Source organism: Capsella rubella, unplaced genomic scaffold (assembly GCF_000375325.1).
Source record: "Capsella rubella cultivar Monte Gargano unplaced genomic scaffold, Caprub1_0 scaffold_1, whole genome shotgun sequence".
In the NCBI taxonomy this organism is placed as follows: Eukaryota; Viridiplantae; Streptophyta; class Magnoliopsida; order Brassicales; family Brassicaceae; genus Capsella; species Capsella rubella.
Window position 1 is genome coordinate 3074263 of NW_006238923.1, and position 17821 is coordinate 3092083.

At 38.3% G+C, this 17821-nt stretch overlaps 6 protein-coding genes across 6 annotated transcripts; 2 read left to right on the forward strand and 4 right to left on the reverse strand.

Moving 5' to 3' along the window:
* Positions 1–6: 6 nt before the first annotated feature.
* LOC17899547 (rhodanese-like domain-containing protein 6) lies at positions 7–3343 on the reverse strand. The gene is made up of 9 exons (XM_023788958.1): positions 3081–3343; positions 2437–2598; positions 1895–2000; positions 1617–1815; positions 1447–1528; positions 1281–1363; positions 1050–1182; positions 874–973; positions 7–762 (listed from the first exon to the last, which is right to left on the reverse strand). The coding sequence occupies exons 1-9, from the start codon at positions 3270–3272 to the stop codon at positions 56–58; spliced, it is 1764 nt and encodes a 587-aa protein (XP_023644726.1). The 5' UTR covers positions 3273–3343; the 3' UTR covers positions 7–55.
* Positions 3344–3621: 278 nt separating this feature from the next.
* Positions 3622–5946, reverse strand: LOC17897518. The gene is made up of 7 exons (XM_006305140.2): positions 5632–5946; positions 5358–5404; positions 5017–5167; positions 4735–4921; positions 4322–4451; positions 4032–4208; positions 3622–3952 (listed from the first exon to the last, which is right to left on the reverse strand). The coding sequence occupies exons 1-7, from the start codon at positions 5846–5848 to the stop codon at positions 3794–3796; spliced, it is 1068 nt and encodes a 355-aa protein (XP_006305202.1). The 5' UTR covers positions 5849–5946; the 3' UTR covers positions 3622–3793.
* Positions 5947–6089: 143 nt separating this feature from the next.
* On the forward strand, positions 6090–10647 carry LOC17899513 (intermediate cleaving peptidase 55, mitochondrial). Its single transcript, XM_006307320.2, has 13 exons — positions 6090–6187; positions 6517–6591; positions 6683–6946; positions 7035–7127; positions 7239–7445; positions 7942–8045; positions 8166–8232; positions 8312–8419; positions 8942–9034; positions 9296–9380; positions 9646–9716; positions 9973–10028; positions 10245–10647. Exons 1-13 carry the CDS (start codon positions 6140–6142, stop codon positions 10414–10416), a joined length of 1443 nt encoding a protein of 480 aa, XP_006307382.1. The 5' UTR covers positions 6090–6139; the 3' UTR covers positions 10417–10647.
* Positions 10648–11421: 774 nt separating this feature from the next.
* LOC17900479 lies at positions 11422–12261 on the forward strand. Its single transcript, XM_006305625.2, has one exon. The coding sequence runs from the start codon at positions 11505–11507 to the stop codon at positions 12048–12050; it is 546 nt and encodes a 181-aa protein (XP_006305687.1). The 5' UTR covers positions 11422–11504; the 3' UTR covers positions 12051–12261.
* Positions 12262–12629: 368 nt separating this feature from the next.
* On the reverse strand, positions 12630–14933 carry LOC17898904 (DUF724 domain-containing protein 3). Its single transcript, XM_006307206.2, has 4 exons — positions 14238–14933; positions 13579–14055; positions 13011–13466; positions 12630–12858 (listed from the first exon to the last, which is right to left on the reverse strand). The coding sequence occupies exons 1-4, from the start codon at positions 14826–14828 to the stop codon at positions 12844–12846; spliced, it is 1539 nt and encodes a 512-aa protein (XP_006307268.1). The 5' UTR covers positions 14829–14933; the 3' UTR covers positions 12630–12843.
* A 512-nt stretch (positions 14934–15445) lies between these two features.
* On the reverse strand, positions 15446–17758 carry LOC17899068 (Golgi apparatus membrane protein-like protein ECHIDNA). The gene is made up of 6 exons (XM_006306397.2): positions 17582–17758; positions 17101–17163; positions 16809–17012; positions 16633–16692; positions 15888–16014; positions 15446–15767 (listed from the first exon to the last, which is right to left on the reverse strand). Exons 1-6 carry the CDS (start codon positions 17594–17596, stop codon positions 15679–15681), a joined length of 558 nt encoding a protein of 185 aa, XP_006306459.1. The 5' UTR covers positions 17597–17758; the 3' UTR covers positions 15446–15678.
* Between the last annotated feature and the right edge of the window lie 63 nt (positions 17759–17821).

The following is a 17821-nucleotide window of genomic DNA, read 5'->3' on the forward strand; positions in this document are numbered from 1 at the left end:
TGGAAATACAAGAAATGTTTTGATTGCAAGAGTCTTTGCCTTGTTCATAAAGTCCTCAAATGAATTGGTAAAGGAAAGCTTTAATCTCATCAATATAAGGAGACTTGGTAGGAATGATGTGGCCAAAATCGTGCTCAATAATGGTGGCGCAACCATCATCAAACAACCCCGCCAAATCTGAGCTGGCTTGAGTCACAATCTGTCTGTCTTTTCCAGGCTGGCTTCCGAATATGTGAAGTGAAGGGCATTTAATCGTCCCTTTCTCCTTCTTCTCCAAGAATGGCCACGGCGTGAAACCCGAGCACAACACGCAGAATCTGAAATCTATTTCACCTACGAGCTGCTCCTGTCTCCCACAAACAGCTGCAGCCATTGCCGCACCTTGAGAGAATCCTAGAATACCATCAAAAGGCCCTTTCTCTGCAAAAGCCGTCTTCAAGTATGTCAACGATTTATCAAACCCTTCAGTTTGAGTCTGATACTGCAAGGGATCGAGCTGGCATTGGGCCACTGTCCAGCCTGTTTCACTCGGTTTATCAAAGTCTGGTGACACCAACCACGCAAACTTCTTGCTGCATGCTCCGGATGGAGGGGTAGCAGTTTGGTAGATTAACTGTAGTTCGTGTGGTGCATCAATGAACACAAGCTCCGCAGTATTCTTCAGTTTCTTTGCTAGTGATCCGGTCCTCCCTTTGAAACCAGATGCGTTCTGCCGAAAACCATGCAAGCACAAAATCCTCAGCTTCCGTCTTGTATTGTCACCTAACCACAGAAGTGAAACGACAAAGATTCAAGGAAAAAAGGGATAAGAAAACTTTGAAAAACTCCTCTCATGTTTCAAACATTATTTGATACAAAAATGAGCAAACAGACCATTGCTTTCAGAAGGTTGGGTTGAGGGATCAAGAATCAAAGGAACTTCCGTTTTTCCGTTTTTACGACACAGCTCACACACATATATATCTCCTTTAACCTGCAACAGCACATCTTAAGTCCAGGATATACAATCGTTGTGAAGTTGATCAACAAAAGTGGTCTGGGTGCATTACCCGACAGTGATTGCAGACTAAAACAAGCATCCGGCATAATCTGCAACGGCAACGTGGAGAATAGTCGTCAAAGGTATTGTTGCAGAGAAGGCAGCTGCCTATTATATCCTCTTTTGAGCTCCCAACTGAGATCCTTCAAAACCCCGACATGTAAACGTATGTTACCACTTACCCGGACCAATAATTATTTTTATCCTGGTTGATTAGAAGAGAAAGATGCTACAAATGTACCGGTGATCAAACACAAAGTTCTTCCCTTTGAAGAACCCACCACAGGGAAATTGTTCAAGGTATCTCTGTATGCCACCATAGAGCTGCAAGAAACAAATAACTACTGGAGTCAGCCGAGCCAAGTTCAGTGACTAGTGTCAAATCCATTCGCGATCCAGGATTTCACCTGAAAAGTATTCTCAAATCCATCGCCTTTAGATCTGATATATGCCGATGCCATTTCACATCTGATCCCACCAGTGCAGTACCTGATTTTGCCAACACATAAGAATTTCAGTGATGTCGAAATTAAACTGGACAAAAAATCTCTGCATGTCAAAGAACTGTTATTCATACATGAGCACATTTTTTCCCTTCAATTTCTCGGCATTCTGATCAATCCATGTGGGCAAATCGCTATACTGCCTGATTTCGGGATCAAGGGTCTCAACATTTTCTGATTCAAATTTTCCAATCCGTGTCTCGTACAGATTCCTCGCATCAAGTAAAACAAGTTCCTTATCCTCAGACTTCCCATCTCCATTCGGATGTTCAGCTGAGTTGCAAAAAAGAAAAACATAATCAGCTAAGAAATGCAATATAGCAGTAAGTGATAAAACAAAACAGAAACTTACTGGCACTCTGCAGGACCGAATGAAACTCCGCAGCAGAGAGATGCTTTCCAGCATTTGAAATTTCAGGGGTATTAAGGGGTGGACAAGGACTAAAGGTCACTAACTCCTGCAAATCACAACACAATGCCACAAATCTATCAAAATGCTATTGAATTACATTCAAATTCAAAGAACCTCGACACAATGACAAAAAAAAAAATTTCATCCATCAGATGCAAAAAAAAAGTGAAATAAGAATAGAAGGAAATTTATTTTGAAATACAGAGAAGACAGACAAGCTTAACTCGACACCAAGTCATCCGTTAATCTAGTATATGATTTAAGGTTTAATACGCACATAGAACATTAAGGTCATTAATTATAGAGACTATGGAAAGAAATATGCACAATTTTGTAGTTAGTATAAAATATTCTGTCAGATGAGCTAGGAGACCATAACATGGATATGTCCTCATCCCGGCATAGAAATCTTACGCACATGTTCTGTAGCCAAGAACTTAACATAAGAACACTATGTTTGGTAAGGAAGATAAGGCAATAACCTCAACAACTCGGATGGAGAGTGATGTAAACCCACACTCCTGAGCAACTTTGTCATTCAAGGGTTGATGGCAAGGTGCAAGCTTGAAGTCGGTCCCCTCAAACAAACAATTCGACTTTGCAGCGGATATATGTTTCTCCAATGCAGTTAATTTCCCACCAACCTAACCAAAAAACAAAACTTTCTGTTAACCCAATCGTATAAACAGAAGTCTAGTAAAAAAGCTTCAAACTTTTGGTGTCTACTTTTTTAATGGTTAAGATGGATTACATGGATTACACTTGTAACTATTTTTAGAGAGCTCTAATCCTAAATATAACGACAGAACTCAGAACTCAAAGGCTTTGCCTTTATTTTCCTTTCATTCAACTTCAACAGCTTACTATACAGCAAACTCAAAAGGCTTTGAATTTATTGTTATTAGCTTCAACCCCAACAATAACATGATTTCAAGAACTCTATCTAGAATACAGTTCAAAAGAGTGAACGACTTCAATTTTTTAATGGTTTTCAACACAAAGGATCAGGCTTTTCGATTTATGGTTTAAATTCTCAATCAGAGGCGAAACAACAGTCAGAGAACTCAAAAAGGATTAAATTAAATATTAAACATTGGATATGCAGAGCAGGAGATTAGAAGAATACAGTGACATTGACGCCCTTAGGGGAGAGCCTGACTCGGCCAAGTAAACCTAATGAGTTGCAGCTCGATTCATAAAAGGAAACGAGCTCATCTAAATCAGGAACAGAGGTGTACTTGTAGTATAGCAACACACCGTATTGCTCTTCATCTTCAATCCTCTGCTTCTCACCATCGCCACACGAGCTCGTTCCCATTAGGGTTTGTCTTCTTTCCAGTGGGATGGGGAAGCAAACGAATATTGTCAGGCTCTTGGCGTCGCGAAGATGGAACACCGAAGCCAAGACTGTTTCAGAGGAGGACCAAACCGAACATTGCTTAAACCGAAATTTGTTCATAAGAAAAATATGGTTTGATAAAACCCGAATTTAAACCGATTAATTTGTAATTGCCTAAGCAGTTTAGTTATGTGAAAAAAGCTTGGCAGTGCAGAATTACTCAGACGGGTCACATAGCGACAAACATTGTAACAAATGCTTAGCTTGTAAAATATATATATAAAGTTCTGCTCCTGCAAAGGTGAGATAGGCAAACTAATGCGAGAGAAAGAGTGAAAAGATTCTTTGTTCTCTCTTGAATAAGGCATTGGTTATACATATGTTAACGTTCATTGCAGTACTGAAAGCAAACCACATATCTAAAACCAAACATAGAGTTTACAACTTCAGTTAATCTTTTTTGGCTCTGGAAAATCCCAAATCAACGATATGTGTGCCCGTCAGTTTTTTCCCTTTTTGTGTTTGGATTCAGGGACGAGAGGTTTGATGCAGAGTTTCGGCTTTGTACTAACAAGTCTATGTGGAAGCACTGATACAGCAGCTACAATGGCGCCACTTGGTATTCTAGAGAGCGGTAAGAGTTCCACCAGAACACATAACTGCACATTTTTACTCCAATCTTTAGACTTTCGGGATGATGCAACAAGGTTTGAACTATTTTCTATATATATACACTACCTCTGGAGATTTGAGATCCACAACTGAATCTGGTACAATGTCTGTCACTCCGGCCGCTACAGTTTCAAAGCATTTGATACGGTCCAGCAACGGACATTGATCTAGGACCTCTGATGCTTCTTTCTGAATCTTTCCTTTCGTCTCCTCCACACCTCTACGCTGATACCCAGCTGCAAACTATATGTGGTGTGTGGTTATTGGTTAATAACCATTGCCATGAATCTAACAAAATTCTTAACATATACTCCTATATAACGAAAACTTGATTCTACAGACAAACTTTTTCTTACCTTTACGGGTTTTGATAGTGTATTGTCTTTATCATTGACAAACCGCTGAACAAGCTTTGATACCGTTTCCCGAAGTTCTTTCTCTGTCAAACCACAAGTAGCTTGAACTGGGAATATCCGATGGCACCAGCTGCATCAATCAAATCATAAATTAATTGTTTCGACACAAAAATATGCTTACATCAACGGAATCTGAGAAGATAATGATCAATATTTCCTAGCAGAGTATTTTAATAACGACATGGTCCAAAAAGAATGAAATAGGTCTGATATGAAAAAGAAACCACTCTTTGGGACTATCAGACCTGAAAAGGTTATACGAGACTAAATCAGAACTCTATAAGCATGCTTATTTAAAGGTAGAGTTGAATTCTAAGGCGTTCACTAACTAACATTTCACAGGAAAGACTTACATTGGTGCCTTCAGAGCTCCAGATTCCATAGATTGGAAGACTCGTGACACGATGTTTGTTGTATCGGGAAACTTTTCAACAGGGAAAGTAAAGAGAAGCAAGCCACTCTTTGTCAGCTTAACCAGTGACATAAGAGAATTGTGTTCTTCATCTGCTAATTCGGGATCCTCAACACTTGGATTTTCTCCTAAACACGGCCCAAAAAGAGAAAAGAAAGACAAGAACATAAGCAAAAAAAAACTAAAACTGGGCTATGCTCTTCCCCAAATGAAATATACTTACTTGTTTCCTGCAAGACATCATTCTCAAGAGGTACTGTCTTCTCTTCGCCTTCCTCTATCTCTTGTACACAAAGTTTTTGTTTTTTTGATGCCGCATTCATATCAGTAGATTCTACAACTGCAGGTTTCTCCTCATGCATGGAGCCAATATACTGAACAAATCAAAAGTTTGATTTCTGTGAGAACTAGTCATTTCCCAACTTAAACACTAATTAAATCCCCCACTAGTACTGATCATCATCTTACAAACTTTAAATTTCACAACTAGTAATCATTTCGAATATAGTGTTTCTCTATCAATCACACTTTTTCCTCCCTAGTGATAGAGCAATGTGACGATACCTTTCCAAGGATGGACATGACCTCTTTGGTAGCACTTTTCTCTCTTTCTGATAAGAAGTGAAAATCAGAAACAGATTAACTTTAAACTCTCAATTCGAGTCTTGTTAAACACAAAATCTATATTCCTCAATCCAGTACACAAGATTCGAAATGCCCACAACTTTTAAAATCGGAGACAATCAAGGAATTCGAGAAATTTAAGGTCATGGCCTCAAAACGAAATTAACAGATATGAACTAAAAAGGATGCGAGAGTATTGGAAGAAGAATCATACTGATGGTGCAGGTGACGAGGAAGCCTGCATGAGAATGATGAAGCAGAGAAGAGGGAGCTTTGTAGTCGAATCGAGGGATGCTTATGATGCTGGAGTGTTGCTCCCACGGAGTCAATGCTTCTGTTTCAGCCTCCTCTTCTTCTCTTTCTCTTTTTTCACACACAGGCTCTTCCTCTACTGTCCTTCCAACATCCTTCACATCATCTACAGCAGCCATTGCTGATATGTTACTCTCTCTCTCTATCAAAAGTGTTGAGCTTTTCTTTGCTGGTACATATGTTCCAAGTTAAACCCAAAAAAAGAGAGGAGAAAGTACAAGGCTTTGAGCCCTGAAACGCGATTCGGAAAGTGCGGTAGCGTTTTAAAACCCTGAAACGCGACGTTTAGAGAACGCAGCTTCAAACAGCTAAACCCTGAGGCCACCAGTGACGGAACAGAACAATAGAAAATCACACGAAGTCCGATTCGGTCCTCTCAAGAGTCTGTGAAAGTCTGAGAGAGGAAAGAGATGCAGGTACTTGCGCGAAATCTAGTTCGGAGAGTATCAAGACCTCAGGTAATGCTCAATTCATGGTTTTTTGATAGTTTGCTTCTCCTCCTTGTTTGTATAGACTCGAGGATTTAGATCGAATTTTCGGGTTCACTCGAAGGACAAGATATAAAATTTCTAGAGATCTTCTGGACCATAAAGTTTCATCTTTTGAATATGAATTGACTTTTTATAGAATTTACAGAAATTGTGAGACTTGATTGAGAGAGTACTTGACCTCCGATGCTAATTACTTGTTTTCATCTTTTCGTTCTATTCAATTTATCTATATCACAGCTTAAATCTACATGTGCTTTAGGCTGAGACACTTATTGCTTTTTGAAATGGGGTTTCAGGTCATTATTCGCAATGCATATTCAACCCAAAGAGTCAGAGACATTGGTCAGCCAACTCCAGCATCTCATCCTCATGTAACTCCCATGTGATATTTACTTTGACTATGTTCTCTTGTAATTTGAAAATGCTATTAATATGCTCTGATGGTTCGCTTTTCCCCATCAGTTAATGGCGGAAGGAGAGGTCACACCAGGAATAAGAATTGATGAATACATTGCTAGAAGGAAGAAACTTGTGGAGCTCCTCCCTGAGAACAGCTTAGCCATCATTTCTTCAGCCCCCGTCAAAATGATGACAGACGTTGTTCCATATACGTTCAGACAAGAGGCTGATTATTTGTATCTAACTGGCTGCCAGCAGCCAGGTGGTGTGGCTGTTTTAAGTAGTGATAGAGGTTTATGCATGTTTATGCCAGAATCAACTCCTAATGTATGATGATCTATTAGTATATGAATTTTGTATACAGAGTGCTTCTGATTTCTATTTGGAAATTTATAAGAATTGATTTGTGATGTAGGATGTTGCTTGGCAAGGTGAAGTTGCTGGAGTTGATGCTGCATCTGAGGTCTTCAAGGCAGACGAAGCATATCCGTTAAGACAATTACCTGAGGTAGCTTATATTTCTTCCCTAAGTGGCCTCTCTTATAAAATTTCCTATGTTGTTGACTTTATTACTTCTATAACGCGAGATTTGTTTTATTTTCACATTCATTATGTACAGATTCTTTCCGACATGATAAGACATTCTTCAAAAGTGTTTCATAATGTTCAAACTGCCTCGCAAAGATACACAAACTTGGATGAGTTTCAAAAGTCAACATCTCTTGGCAAAGTGAAAACTCTTTCAAGTCTAACACATGAGCTGAGGTTAATTAAATCACCTGCGGAACTCAAATTGATGAGAGATTCTGCATCTATTGCTTGCCAGGTATTCCTGTATTACAACAAAGGCATTGTTAGCTCCTGGAACTTTTCTGTTGTTTGTTTTTTTTGGTTCTTTTAGCTTCTAATTACAACTGAGATGCTAGAGAGTAACTGAAAATTAAAGATGGTGGGGGGAAATTACAAGAGACAATAAGACAAATTAGTTAAATTTGACAACTTTTTGCAGACGATTGTGTGTGTATATATTTTCAGTTTAATCTTGAAAATTGATTTGATAAAATGAGTAATACACATATAAAAGCTTCCAAGCCATGATCCGATGGAACAATTTTGGCTGAGGGTGTTATATTGTGATTGAAGGCTGTTCACTAACAGCTTCTCATGAAGGCAATGCCTTGTTTTTTCTTGTGGCCAAAGTGCTAAGAGAAAAGGAACGTAGTGCCAATAGAACGTCATGAACCATTTTCTAAATATTCGTTGGAGCTATAGCTATTTCAGATAATGAGCATATGGAGTGATTTGGATATTTTCATCCTCAGGGTCTTCTGAAAACAATGCTACATTCGAAAGGGTTTCCTGATGAAGGCATCTTATCAGCCCAAGTTGAATATGAGTGTCGGATAAGAGGTGCTCAGCGAATGGCGTAAGTCTTGACTTATATCTCGTCTATGATTTAATATGTGATCTAGATTATTCTTAGAAAAAAATCACTTCCTAGTATTCTTATTCTAGTGACAAGAAAAATGTCACTTTTATTTCTCAGATTTAATCCTGTAGTCGGTGGTGGTTCAAATGCTAGTGTTATTCACTATTCACGAAATGATCAGCGAGTAAGTTTGACAAAACCCTATTTGCTTGCTAGTACAGCAATGTTTTAAAGCCAAAATCTTCTTTTATAATTATCTGCAGATAAGAGATGGTGATCTTGTCTTGATGGACATGGGTTGCGAGTTACATGGTTATGTTAGCGATCTTACTCGGACATGGCCTCCTTGCGGAAAATTCAGTTCTCTTCAGGTTGATGTCTCTGCTATCTCATTTTTTATCTTCTTTTTTCTGGATATTCAATATTATTTATGTTTGTGCTTGCCGTTGGTGTTTGGATGATGCAACTGAGAGATAGGACTTTACTTACTATCTCATACTCTACTACTAAATTTCTTGCTCTCTCTGAAATTTACGTTTAGTAGGCTAGCGTTTCCCTTATAATAATAATTTAGGAAATCATGAATTTTGTTAGTCACTGATATCTAACGAAAACCTAAACGCCTGCAGTTTTTCTTTATCCGAGAATTTCTTTTGGATTGTCTTAGCATCGAGTAACACGCAAATATAGGTATTTTGTTGTTGCATGTTAGGATTGTTTACTGCAATATACCATTTGTCAGAAGTTGAACATGTGCATTGGTTTTATAGGATTTTGTGGATCTTTGCTCGATGTCACAATTATGTTTAGATAAAAAGATGGAAAGTAATTGGTGAAGCTGCTTTCTTAAACACTTACTCTATCATAAATATTAATATCTGTATTTTTTCCAGGAAGAGATATATGATCTTATTCTACAGACAAACAAAGAATGCATAAAACAATGCAAGCCTGGTACAACCATCCGCCAACTAAACACATATTCGGTAAATATGAATTTATCTAAGCCGTCTCTTTGTGATAAAGATGTATCAAATACACAAAATGTACCGTTCACTATTAACAGGTTTGGTATGATGTGAAAATTTTGTTTCACTTCTGTAGAAGGCTGGTTTACAAATATTTCAGAAGCTTAAATGGATCAGAGATGATATAAATACCATCAGCACTCAACAGCCTTAGACTTAAAAGCTTTTTCTGCCAACAGAATAATGTTTGGACTCAGATGATGTTTTGTGGTTTTGCAGACCGAGTTGTTGTGCGATGGACTGATGAAGATGGGGATCCTGAAAAGTCGTAGACTGTATCACCAGCTGAACCCAACCTCCATAGGTATGCATTATTGAACTCGATCACATGAACTTATTTGCAATTTTGGTCGATGGAACGAATACAATCAACTAAGTCTGATTGACGTCTAGATGGTAATATCCTTGTTATTGTCCTGCATTATTCTGTATAAAAGTTATTTCTTCCCCACAAAGAATAAAGAAAAGAAAAGAAAGTTATCATATAACCAAAAACACAAAATATATATACTGCATGTCTGCATTGGGACAAAATTATCTAACAGAGTTCTCTTGTGATGGATAACAAGGTCACTACCTTGGGATGGATGTGCATGATTCTTCTGCTGTGGGATATGACCGTCCTTTGCAACCTGGTTATGTAAGTAATACTACTCTATCGAGTCTTGGCTTTTGTAAAGAACCCAAAATCAGGTTTATAATATCTTCACCATTCTACTTACCCTCCTATCTTAAACACTCTTCTTGTTGATGCTAGTCCATGAAATCTGATCTGTGCCCTTTGGGCCCTTAAGAATCTACTAGGCTAGATTACATCGGATGACTGGTTTTAGTGTTTGCTAGCCAGTGATCGTTCAGACTCTCTATGTCAAAACTTATGATCGCTGTTTGGACAGGTGATTACGATTGAGCCAGGAGTCTACATTCCATCTTCATTCGACTGCCCTGAAAGGTAGAAATACTCTTTTTCAACTTGGCGCACTAAATTCTGTGAAAATTCTGTGGTTTGCAGGAATATTATTTGCATCCAATAAAGTATCGAGCTGTGTATATATGAGTAATTTAATAGCAAATCAACCGTGGGACATGACATGATCTATCCAACAAGAAAATAAATGATTGAATGACATTTCTCTTGATACTGCTTTTTTTTTTCCTTAATTTGCAGATTCCAAGGGATTGGGATAAGGATCGAGGATGAAGTTCTGATCACTGAAACAGGCTACGAGGTGCTCACAGGGTCAATGCCTAAGGAGATCAAACACATAGAGACATTGTTGAATAATCACTGCCATGGAAACGCTGCGCAAAGCTTCGCCAATTTCTCTTCGCAAGGTTAAAAGGTTGCATACGAACCGTGACACAACGATTGTTTTAAACCAAACATCATTGATAGTAATTCTAACAAAAATTCAAACTTAAACTCATGGAAAACATGAGTTTGAATCATAGAATGTGTGAAAGTGTTTTTAAAAGAAATCATGAACTAAGCATTCTGAAAGTGTGGAATTGTTGTAAGTTGCAAAACCAAAAGACATCGAGTTAGGAGAAAGTAAGGTCGCAAATCACAATCAGTAAGTTAGAAGTTGGAATACTTGCATAGTTATGTGAACTTTAGTCTTTATTGGTTATGGTTGGTTTTTTAAAATAGAAGTATATGTGATTGCTTGATACGTAACACTAAACGCCCAAGAAATTTATATGGTTTATTCGAATAAAATCATATAAATAAAAAAATAATGGAGGAGGTCGGTTACTGGTTAGCAGGTGAAGGGAATGTGAGATGATAGGCACTGCATTTATAAGGACGGGCCATGCACCATCATCATCATCATTATCATTAATATTGTGATGAAGATAGCCATATGATCATGTAAGACGTATGGTTTAACCCAAAACTGGAAACCAAGTTGACACGACGTATCGATATTGTATGTGTTAAGTTTAGTCACCCATAAATCTGCCCAACCATGCCCATTAATGCTTTTTAGCATTGCACCCTCATCCAAATTATCTATCATGACATTGAGAGTTAAAACGTTTTGCATTTTCTTTTTTCTGTTCCTTGCAGAGTAAAAAGGAGACGTCGTTATCGGTAGTGATGTTTTTCACCTTTTTTTATAGAGTTGTTGGTCTCAATTTGATACCAAAACTAAGAATTTTTTGCTTAAAATGTATTTAGTCAAAGGTATGTTCTGAATCCGAGTGTATTTTATATCCCGTATATTGGAAAAATTGTACAAATTTCCCGTTTATTTTCTAAACCTGGTGGCAATCTCCGTAATAAGAACAGGAAACCAAGGCCAAACACCAAACGGGTCACCTATATATCACAAGGCTTAAGTCCCTTACCTCTCCACAACACACAACTTCAGCTTTGAGACAAAGCTAAAACTAAGAACCTCACAAGAGATACAAAGAAACAGTTATGGGTTTGGTTACAGAGGAGGTGAGAGCTAAGGCAGAGATGTACACCGGAGATGAGATATGCAGAGAGAAGACTAAGTGTTTCCTCAAGGAAATATCTATGCCCAATGGTTTATTACCATTGCAGGATATAGAAGAGGTTGGGTATGACAGAGAGTCAGGTGTTGTGTGGCTTAAGCAGAAAAAGAGTATCACTCACAAGTTCGCAGAGATTGATAAGCTTGTCTCCTATGGAACTGAGGTCACTGCTGTGGTTGAGACCGGGAAGATCAAGAAGCTCACTGGTGTCAAGGCAAAGGAGCTTCTTATTTGGGTCACTATCAACGAGATCTATACTGAGGACCCGCCTACCACTGGAAAAATCACCTTCAAGACACCGACCACACTGTCTAGGACTTTCCCGGTCTCAGCTTTTACAGTCCCAGAAGAGGAACCTGCCAAGGAGGAACCTGCTAAAGAGGAACCTGCCAAGGAGAAGAGCAGTGAAGCCACAGAGGTCAAGGAGGCTGTTGCAATCAAGGAGGCTGTTGCAGTCAAAGAGGCCTGATCAAGACCTTATAAGAGACCAGAATTCTAAGTGTATTTGAAGAATTGGAACAAATTATGAAGAGTTTGTGTTTTTCACTGCTTTTATTCTCATGTATTACCAACCACTTGTTTTACCTGTAATAAGATGTCACCATCATCCTGTTCCACAAAAATGATCCGTAATTATCTATAAACTACTCTGAAGCTGGTTTTGTATGTCAGTTCAAGAACATGGGAAACCTCTTATAAAGCAAAAGTGAGATCTTACACTCCTTGTATTTTTCGATTTTTGGAGTGTCTTACATACACAAAGCTTAAGATCGTCAACATTACATTGGAATGGACATAAGTTGTGGCTCTGAAACGGAAAAATGATGTATTGTATATCCTTGACTAAGTAGACACTCACCAAAATCATTCATATGCATCGACTCCAAAAGCACAACGAGTAAAGATTTTGAGCATGTATCCTGATCATATGATGCGAAACATCATAGATAATATAATAGTGACCTACCCTGTTGAATATTTATCACTTAATTTGAAAATAGATGAATCAACAAGGCAAGGACATAGCCTTACAGCAAAAACTTGCCTATCAAATAATCAACGGAAATCAAGTGCATTATGAGTAGAAGTATCTCATACGGGCAAAAATATTAACTGTTTTTTTGCCTTTTGGTCAAGCATTAGAACTGAAATTATCTACAATAGCCAAGAACACTGGGGTTAAGAGTTAAGACTAAGGATTCAAATACCTCCAAAAAAACAAAAACTTGAGATCCCAAAATGCTGATGTGTTACCATCTCAATTACACCTTCTGAGACTGAAAAAAAAAAAAATGGCAGCAAGCACATTAGTAAAAACTTGATACTGCATGCCAACAACCAAGATAGATGCTAAAATGTTTTTGATACTGGAGCAACAAATAACGAAGTTATATTTGATATAATATGAGTTGATCGTTTTAAAGCATACCTTAAAATTTGTTATCCACTTGCCATCAATCCAGTCCTGATGTAGCCTTAGTTGAGAATGATGAAATCTTAGTATCTCTTGAGTCTTCTCAAAGTGAACCAGATAAGATGACTTCGCAAGAACCTTCCTAATCACCCCCACCCACCAACCATCATTATACAAAGCATTAACTTTGTCATTCTTCTCGAATGGACAAACCATGACCTGTTCTAGTGGTAGAGGCCTTATCTGTGAAACATTAACCTCTTCTCTCAAAGGCTCTTTCCCATCTTCAGCTTTCAGTTTATCATATTCTACAAGACATTTTTCCTTTCCTCTGTATTCAACGAGTTTTGCAGAAAACCAAGAATCTTCAAATCCTTCTTCTTCACTGCTAACCTCTACTGAAGTTCCAATGCTGAATTTGTGCTTCTCGATAGCTTTCTTAGGTCTCACGTTCCGATTACATGAAACGGTCTGCAGATACAAGTAAAAACTTTTAAAACATATATTTGGCAAAGAATTGGATAAGAAGATATATGTGAACCTGTCTAGACTAGAGTTCATCAATAAGGAAATATTACAGAACCTTTTCCCTCTTTATCTCCCCTCCTTTCAGTGGTAGCTTCCAGGTACCGTTAACCCAGTCTTTATGCAGACGAAGACCCTGCCTTCCAAACCGCATCTTTTCTCTTGATTGCCTAAAATATATACCAACTGTTCCATCCTTCATACCCTCTATGACAAAACCTACCCACCAGCCGTCATTATAAAATGCATTAATCTTGTCTCCAACAGAAAAATCCATATTCTCATCTCTTGGTGGTGGCGGCCTTATGTGCAGAAAATCGGTTACTTCTTTCAAAGGCTCTATGCCATCTTTTTCTCTCAAATCTTGGTACTCAACAAGGAATTTGTCATCGCCAATGGGTTCAACGACTTTAGCTGCAAACCAACACTCCTTGAAACCTTCCTCATCGCTGCTTACCTCGACAATCGTGCCAGTAGAAAATATTTGTTTTGCGATTACTCTGGTAGTTTCCAGATCCACTCGGGGTAAAATATCCTGCATATTAGTTACTATCATCATTAACGTAAAGTAAAATACAGAACAGCAAGAAAGTAAGGATAATAGAGACATCATAAATTCCTCTAGAAGAACTAAAAGCAAAACTCTCCAATAAACTACTTCCACAGAAATTTTTCAAGCACCAACAGTAGAAGCAAGTATCATTGAGAAAGTGTTACCTCCTCTTCATCTTGTGTGTCGTCTACTTTGTCTTCCTCCGATTCCTCTCCTTCTGCTTCCTCTAATGGAGGCTTCCAAGCTCCATCTACCCATTCCCTGTGAAACCTAAGTTGATCTTTCTTAAACTGAATCTGTTCTTTCGAACTCCTGAAGAAAACACTGAATTTCCCATCACCTAGAACCTCCGTTACATCCCCTTCCCACCAACCGTCATTGTAAAAGGCGTCCACTTCTTCCCCAATGGCAATCACCCTCTTTTTCTCTCTCTCAGACATCGGAGGCGCCGGGGGACGGAGCTGACTCATGTCGACGACTTCCTTCAGCGGCTTCGTACCCTCTTTGTCGAAGAAGAGCGTCGTGTACTCCACTTGGCATTTGTCCTCCGAGGATGGGATAGTGATCACTTTCCCCAGGTACCACGAGCCGCGGAACCCAGTCTCGTCGGAGCTGATTTCCACGGCGGCGCCAGGTTTTAGGTAAGAAGGCAGACGCTTTCGATTCGCTCTCGTAGCCATAGTTTTTTTGGGAGCTTTCTTCCTTTGCTTCGCCGGAGACGAAACCCCAAGAGAATGGCGTGGCCGCAGAGACATGGCAAGAGCGAATGTCGAAAATAAATTGGCGGGAAGAATGGTAGTGAGGATCTCGAAGGAATCACCTTTTTAGGGTTTTGGGGTTTGATTTTTTTTTCTGCAATCAAATCAATTTCAATTTAAAGCTTGAAAGCTTTGCCTCTGTGTGATAAAAAAGATTTGTGATTGTGACTATTTTATATGTATGGTTTTTTATGATCATGGGCTTAAAAGAGAAAGAGATTGTAGCCCAAGTTCAACTTTTTTCTTTCTTTAATAAGTATAGGTAAATTATATTTTACAATTTCTTGTTTAGATAAAGATTTTCAAATCATTTTTCTCTCTTCTAATGCCTAATGCATTAGTAGTAGCTCAAGAGATTTACTAAAAATCCATTTAAAAAAAAAAAAAAAAAGATAGACCTCGACAACAAAACTACGTAAATTTTGTTAAAAGACCATCAATAATGATGGCCTTATACGCTTAGTACTAATAAATGAACTCAATTCACCATTCACCAATAACAGAAAGATGTGAAGCGTGCAACATGTGACTATGTGAGGAACATGCATAGGCAATTACGTATATGATAAACTCCGCAGTTGGCTTGCTGCGGTAATGGAAAGGGAAGAGCGACGTAAACAAATTCTTAATTTTCTTTTGAGCTAAATACTGTATACGTAATGGTAAGACCATATGAGATGCAAAATGTTAATAGGTAAAGTCTAAAATGTAAAATACATAGAAAGACGTAATATAGGACCTCTTAACCCCTTACAAAACATTGGAAAACAATCAGTCAAAAAACCAACGGTGTCGTTTTGGCAATCTTTCTTTGTACACTGTCTTTTGCTCTGCGTCTTTCTTCTCTTTAGACAAGGGTGAAGGCAGATTGTACAGTTGATTGGAACCGTGATGCGATTGTCTGAGAGGCAAATTGCTGAAACTGTTTCTTTGCATCTGCCAACAAAATTTGGTGAATGTTGATTACTTTACCTCTATGTATGTCCATCCATATGTTCTTTTGTACAATAACCTAGTGATCTAGAGCAATGATCAAGAATTAATAAGGGATCTTACCTTTCTTGCACTTTGTGAAGCCAATGATATTAGCCACGTTTAGGGACAAACAAACGCCAACAACTAGCAGATAGTCAGCTTGAAACCTTATCAGAGAAAATACCCCTAGGATAAACCAAGCAGCTGCCTGGAGAGTGGAAAAAAGAGAAGATTTAGCTGTGACAACAGATAAAAGACAACAAATAAATTCACATGTTTTTAATGTTTACTAAGCTCCTGTAATATAGACACTAAATTCATAGCTACCATCTCATTGCTACATGACTAGATCTCACTCTTTAAAGGTCGCTTGTAAAGTTACTAAGCATAAGGGTTTATAAGCTACCAAGTTTTAACCAATATCATATTAAGTCAGAGTAGGATCATAGAATATACTCCAAATAGCAGACTTGGTTCCAGCAGAATGTTATTCCCTACTCAGCATATTTTGCAATGTGACTTCGCATGTGATTTGACTCCAATGTCAAATGTCACAAACCCACTCATGCAAAGGGAAAACCATTTGTCACAAACTTATATAAATGGTAGCTTGTTGGGGGAAGAGATTTCATGTGTTTGTGAACATCACTGATCTAAATTTGGTCAACTATGGGTACTAAAAGACTGCTCTGATTCTTATATACCACTTTTGCAGAACATGCTTCACCATAAGGGTCATGTTTATTCTTGCCTATTCTGATTCCTACAAACGGGGTTAAGTAGTTAGCATATGCTGCAACTGAAGTGAAAGACAGGAACTACTTACCGCAAGGTAAAGTGTCCACCAGAAAAGCCATGAGTCTTTCTTGTTCATCCGAGCCAAGGACTGCATACAAAAATGTACAAAAACACGAGTATTCAAGAAATGGAAAAAGTAACACAACCCCACATTTCTAGCCAGACTAAACCCATAGCCTTATGAATAAGTGAAGAAAGACTAACCTCCTGGTCAAGAGACTCGAATTTCCACACACTTTCCCCCAAATCGTTGATCTCATTCCACCACCTCAGACCGACCAGTATACGCCCACTCACATTCTTAACTACCCAGAAGTCAAGGGCAGCAAGAAGAACAGTGACTACAAAGATTATGACAAAGCTGTTGAAGAAGAGAGCAGAGAGAATGTAAAACGCCAACGCAGCACCCTGGTCCAAGAACAAATACAAACTGGTCACCATTTTCCAATATCCAACATTTTACTTCTACAAACATTTGTATATACTTTCTTCATACCTTGAAGAGAACATGGAAAAGACATGTCTTTGGGTTTGCATAATTTTCAACTGGTGCCTGAATCTAAGGAAAAGCAAAATTTCTGTAAGCCTCGATTCTGATAACAGCCACAGCTATCACAATTACGACGTATGATAGCAAAAGCTTTAGGAGTTCATATGCTAGTAGATTCCATTGTAATAACCATTACCATGGTAACTAATTGGGTACACAAAAATTACTTCCCCCCTACACATTGTCGCAAAAAGGAACAAGTATCGGGTTTATCAAGTTTAATACATTGTCTTCGTCTCTAACCTAGCATGTTTACTTAGCTCAAATGTATATACTTTCTCAGGATTTTCTCAAAGACCAAACACAGATCTAAACCAATAATATTCAGATCGAACCATTAAACGAGTCTAATCAAGAATCTGATATGCAATCGAACTCAGAAATCAACAATAATCAAAAGACGAAGAGGAAGCAGCTGAAATTAAACCTGGTTAGGGTCCATCTTTCGAAGAATCCAAAAGGATCAATCCGAAAAAAGAAGGAAGTAATCTGCTGATCAGCAAAAACGAAACACCTCTCCGTTGTCAAAATTTATCGATCGTTCCCTCAGAATTTTCCCGAGAAAATTTTCTGAATTCAGATCTTTAAGACTCTTGCGCGTGTCCGCTACGTGATTTCTTCTCTTTTTGATATATTTTAAAAATGTGTTTTAATTCTGAATTAAGGC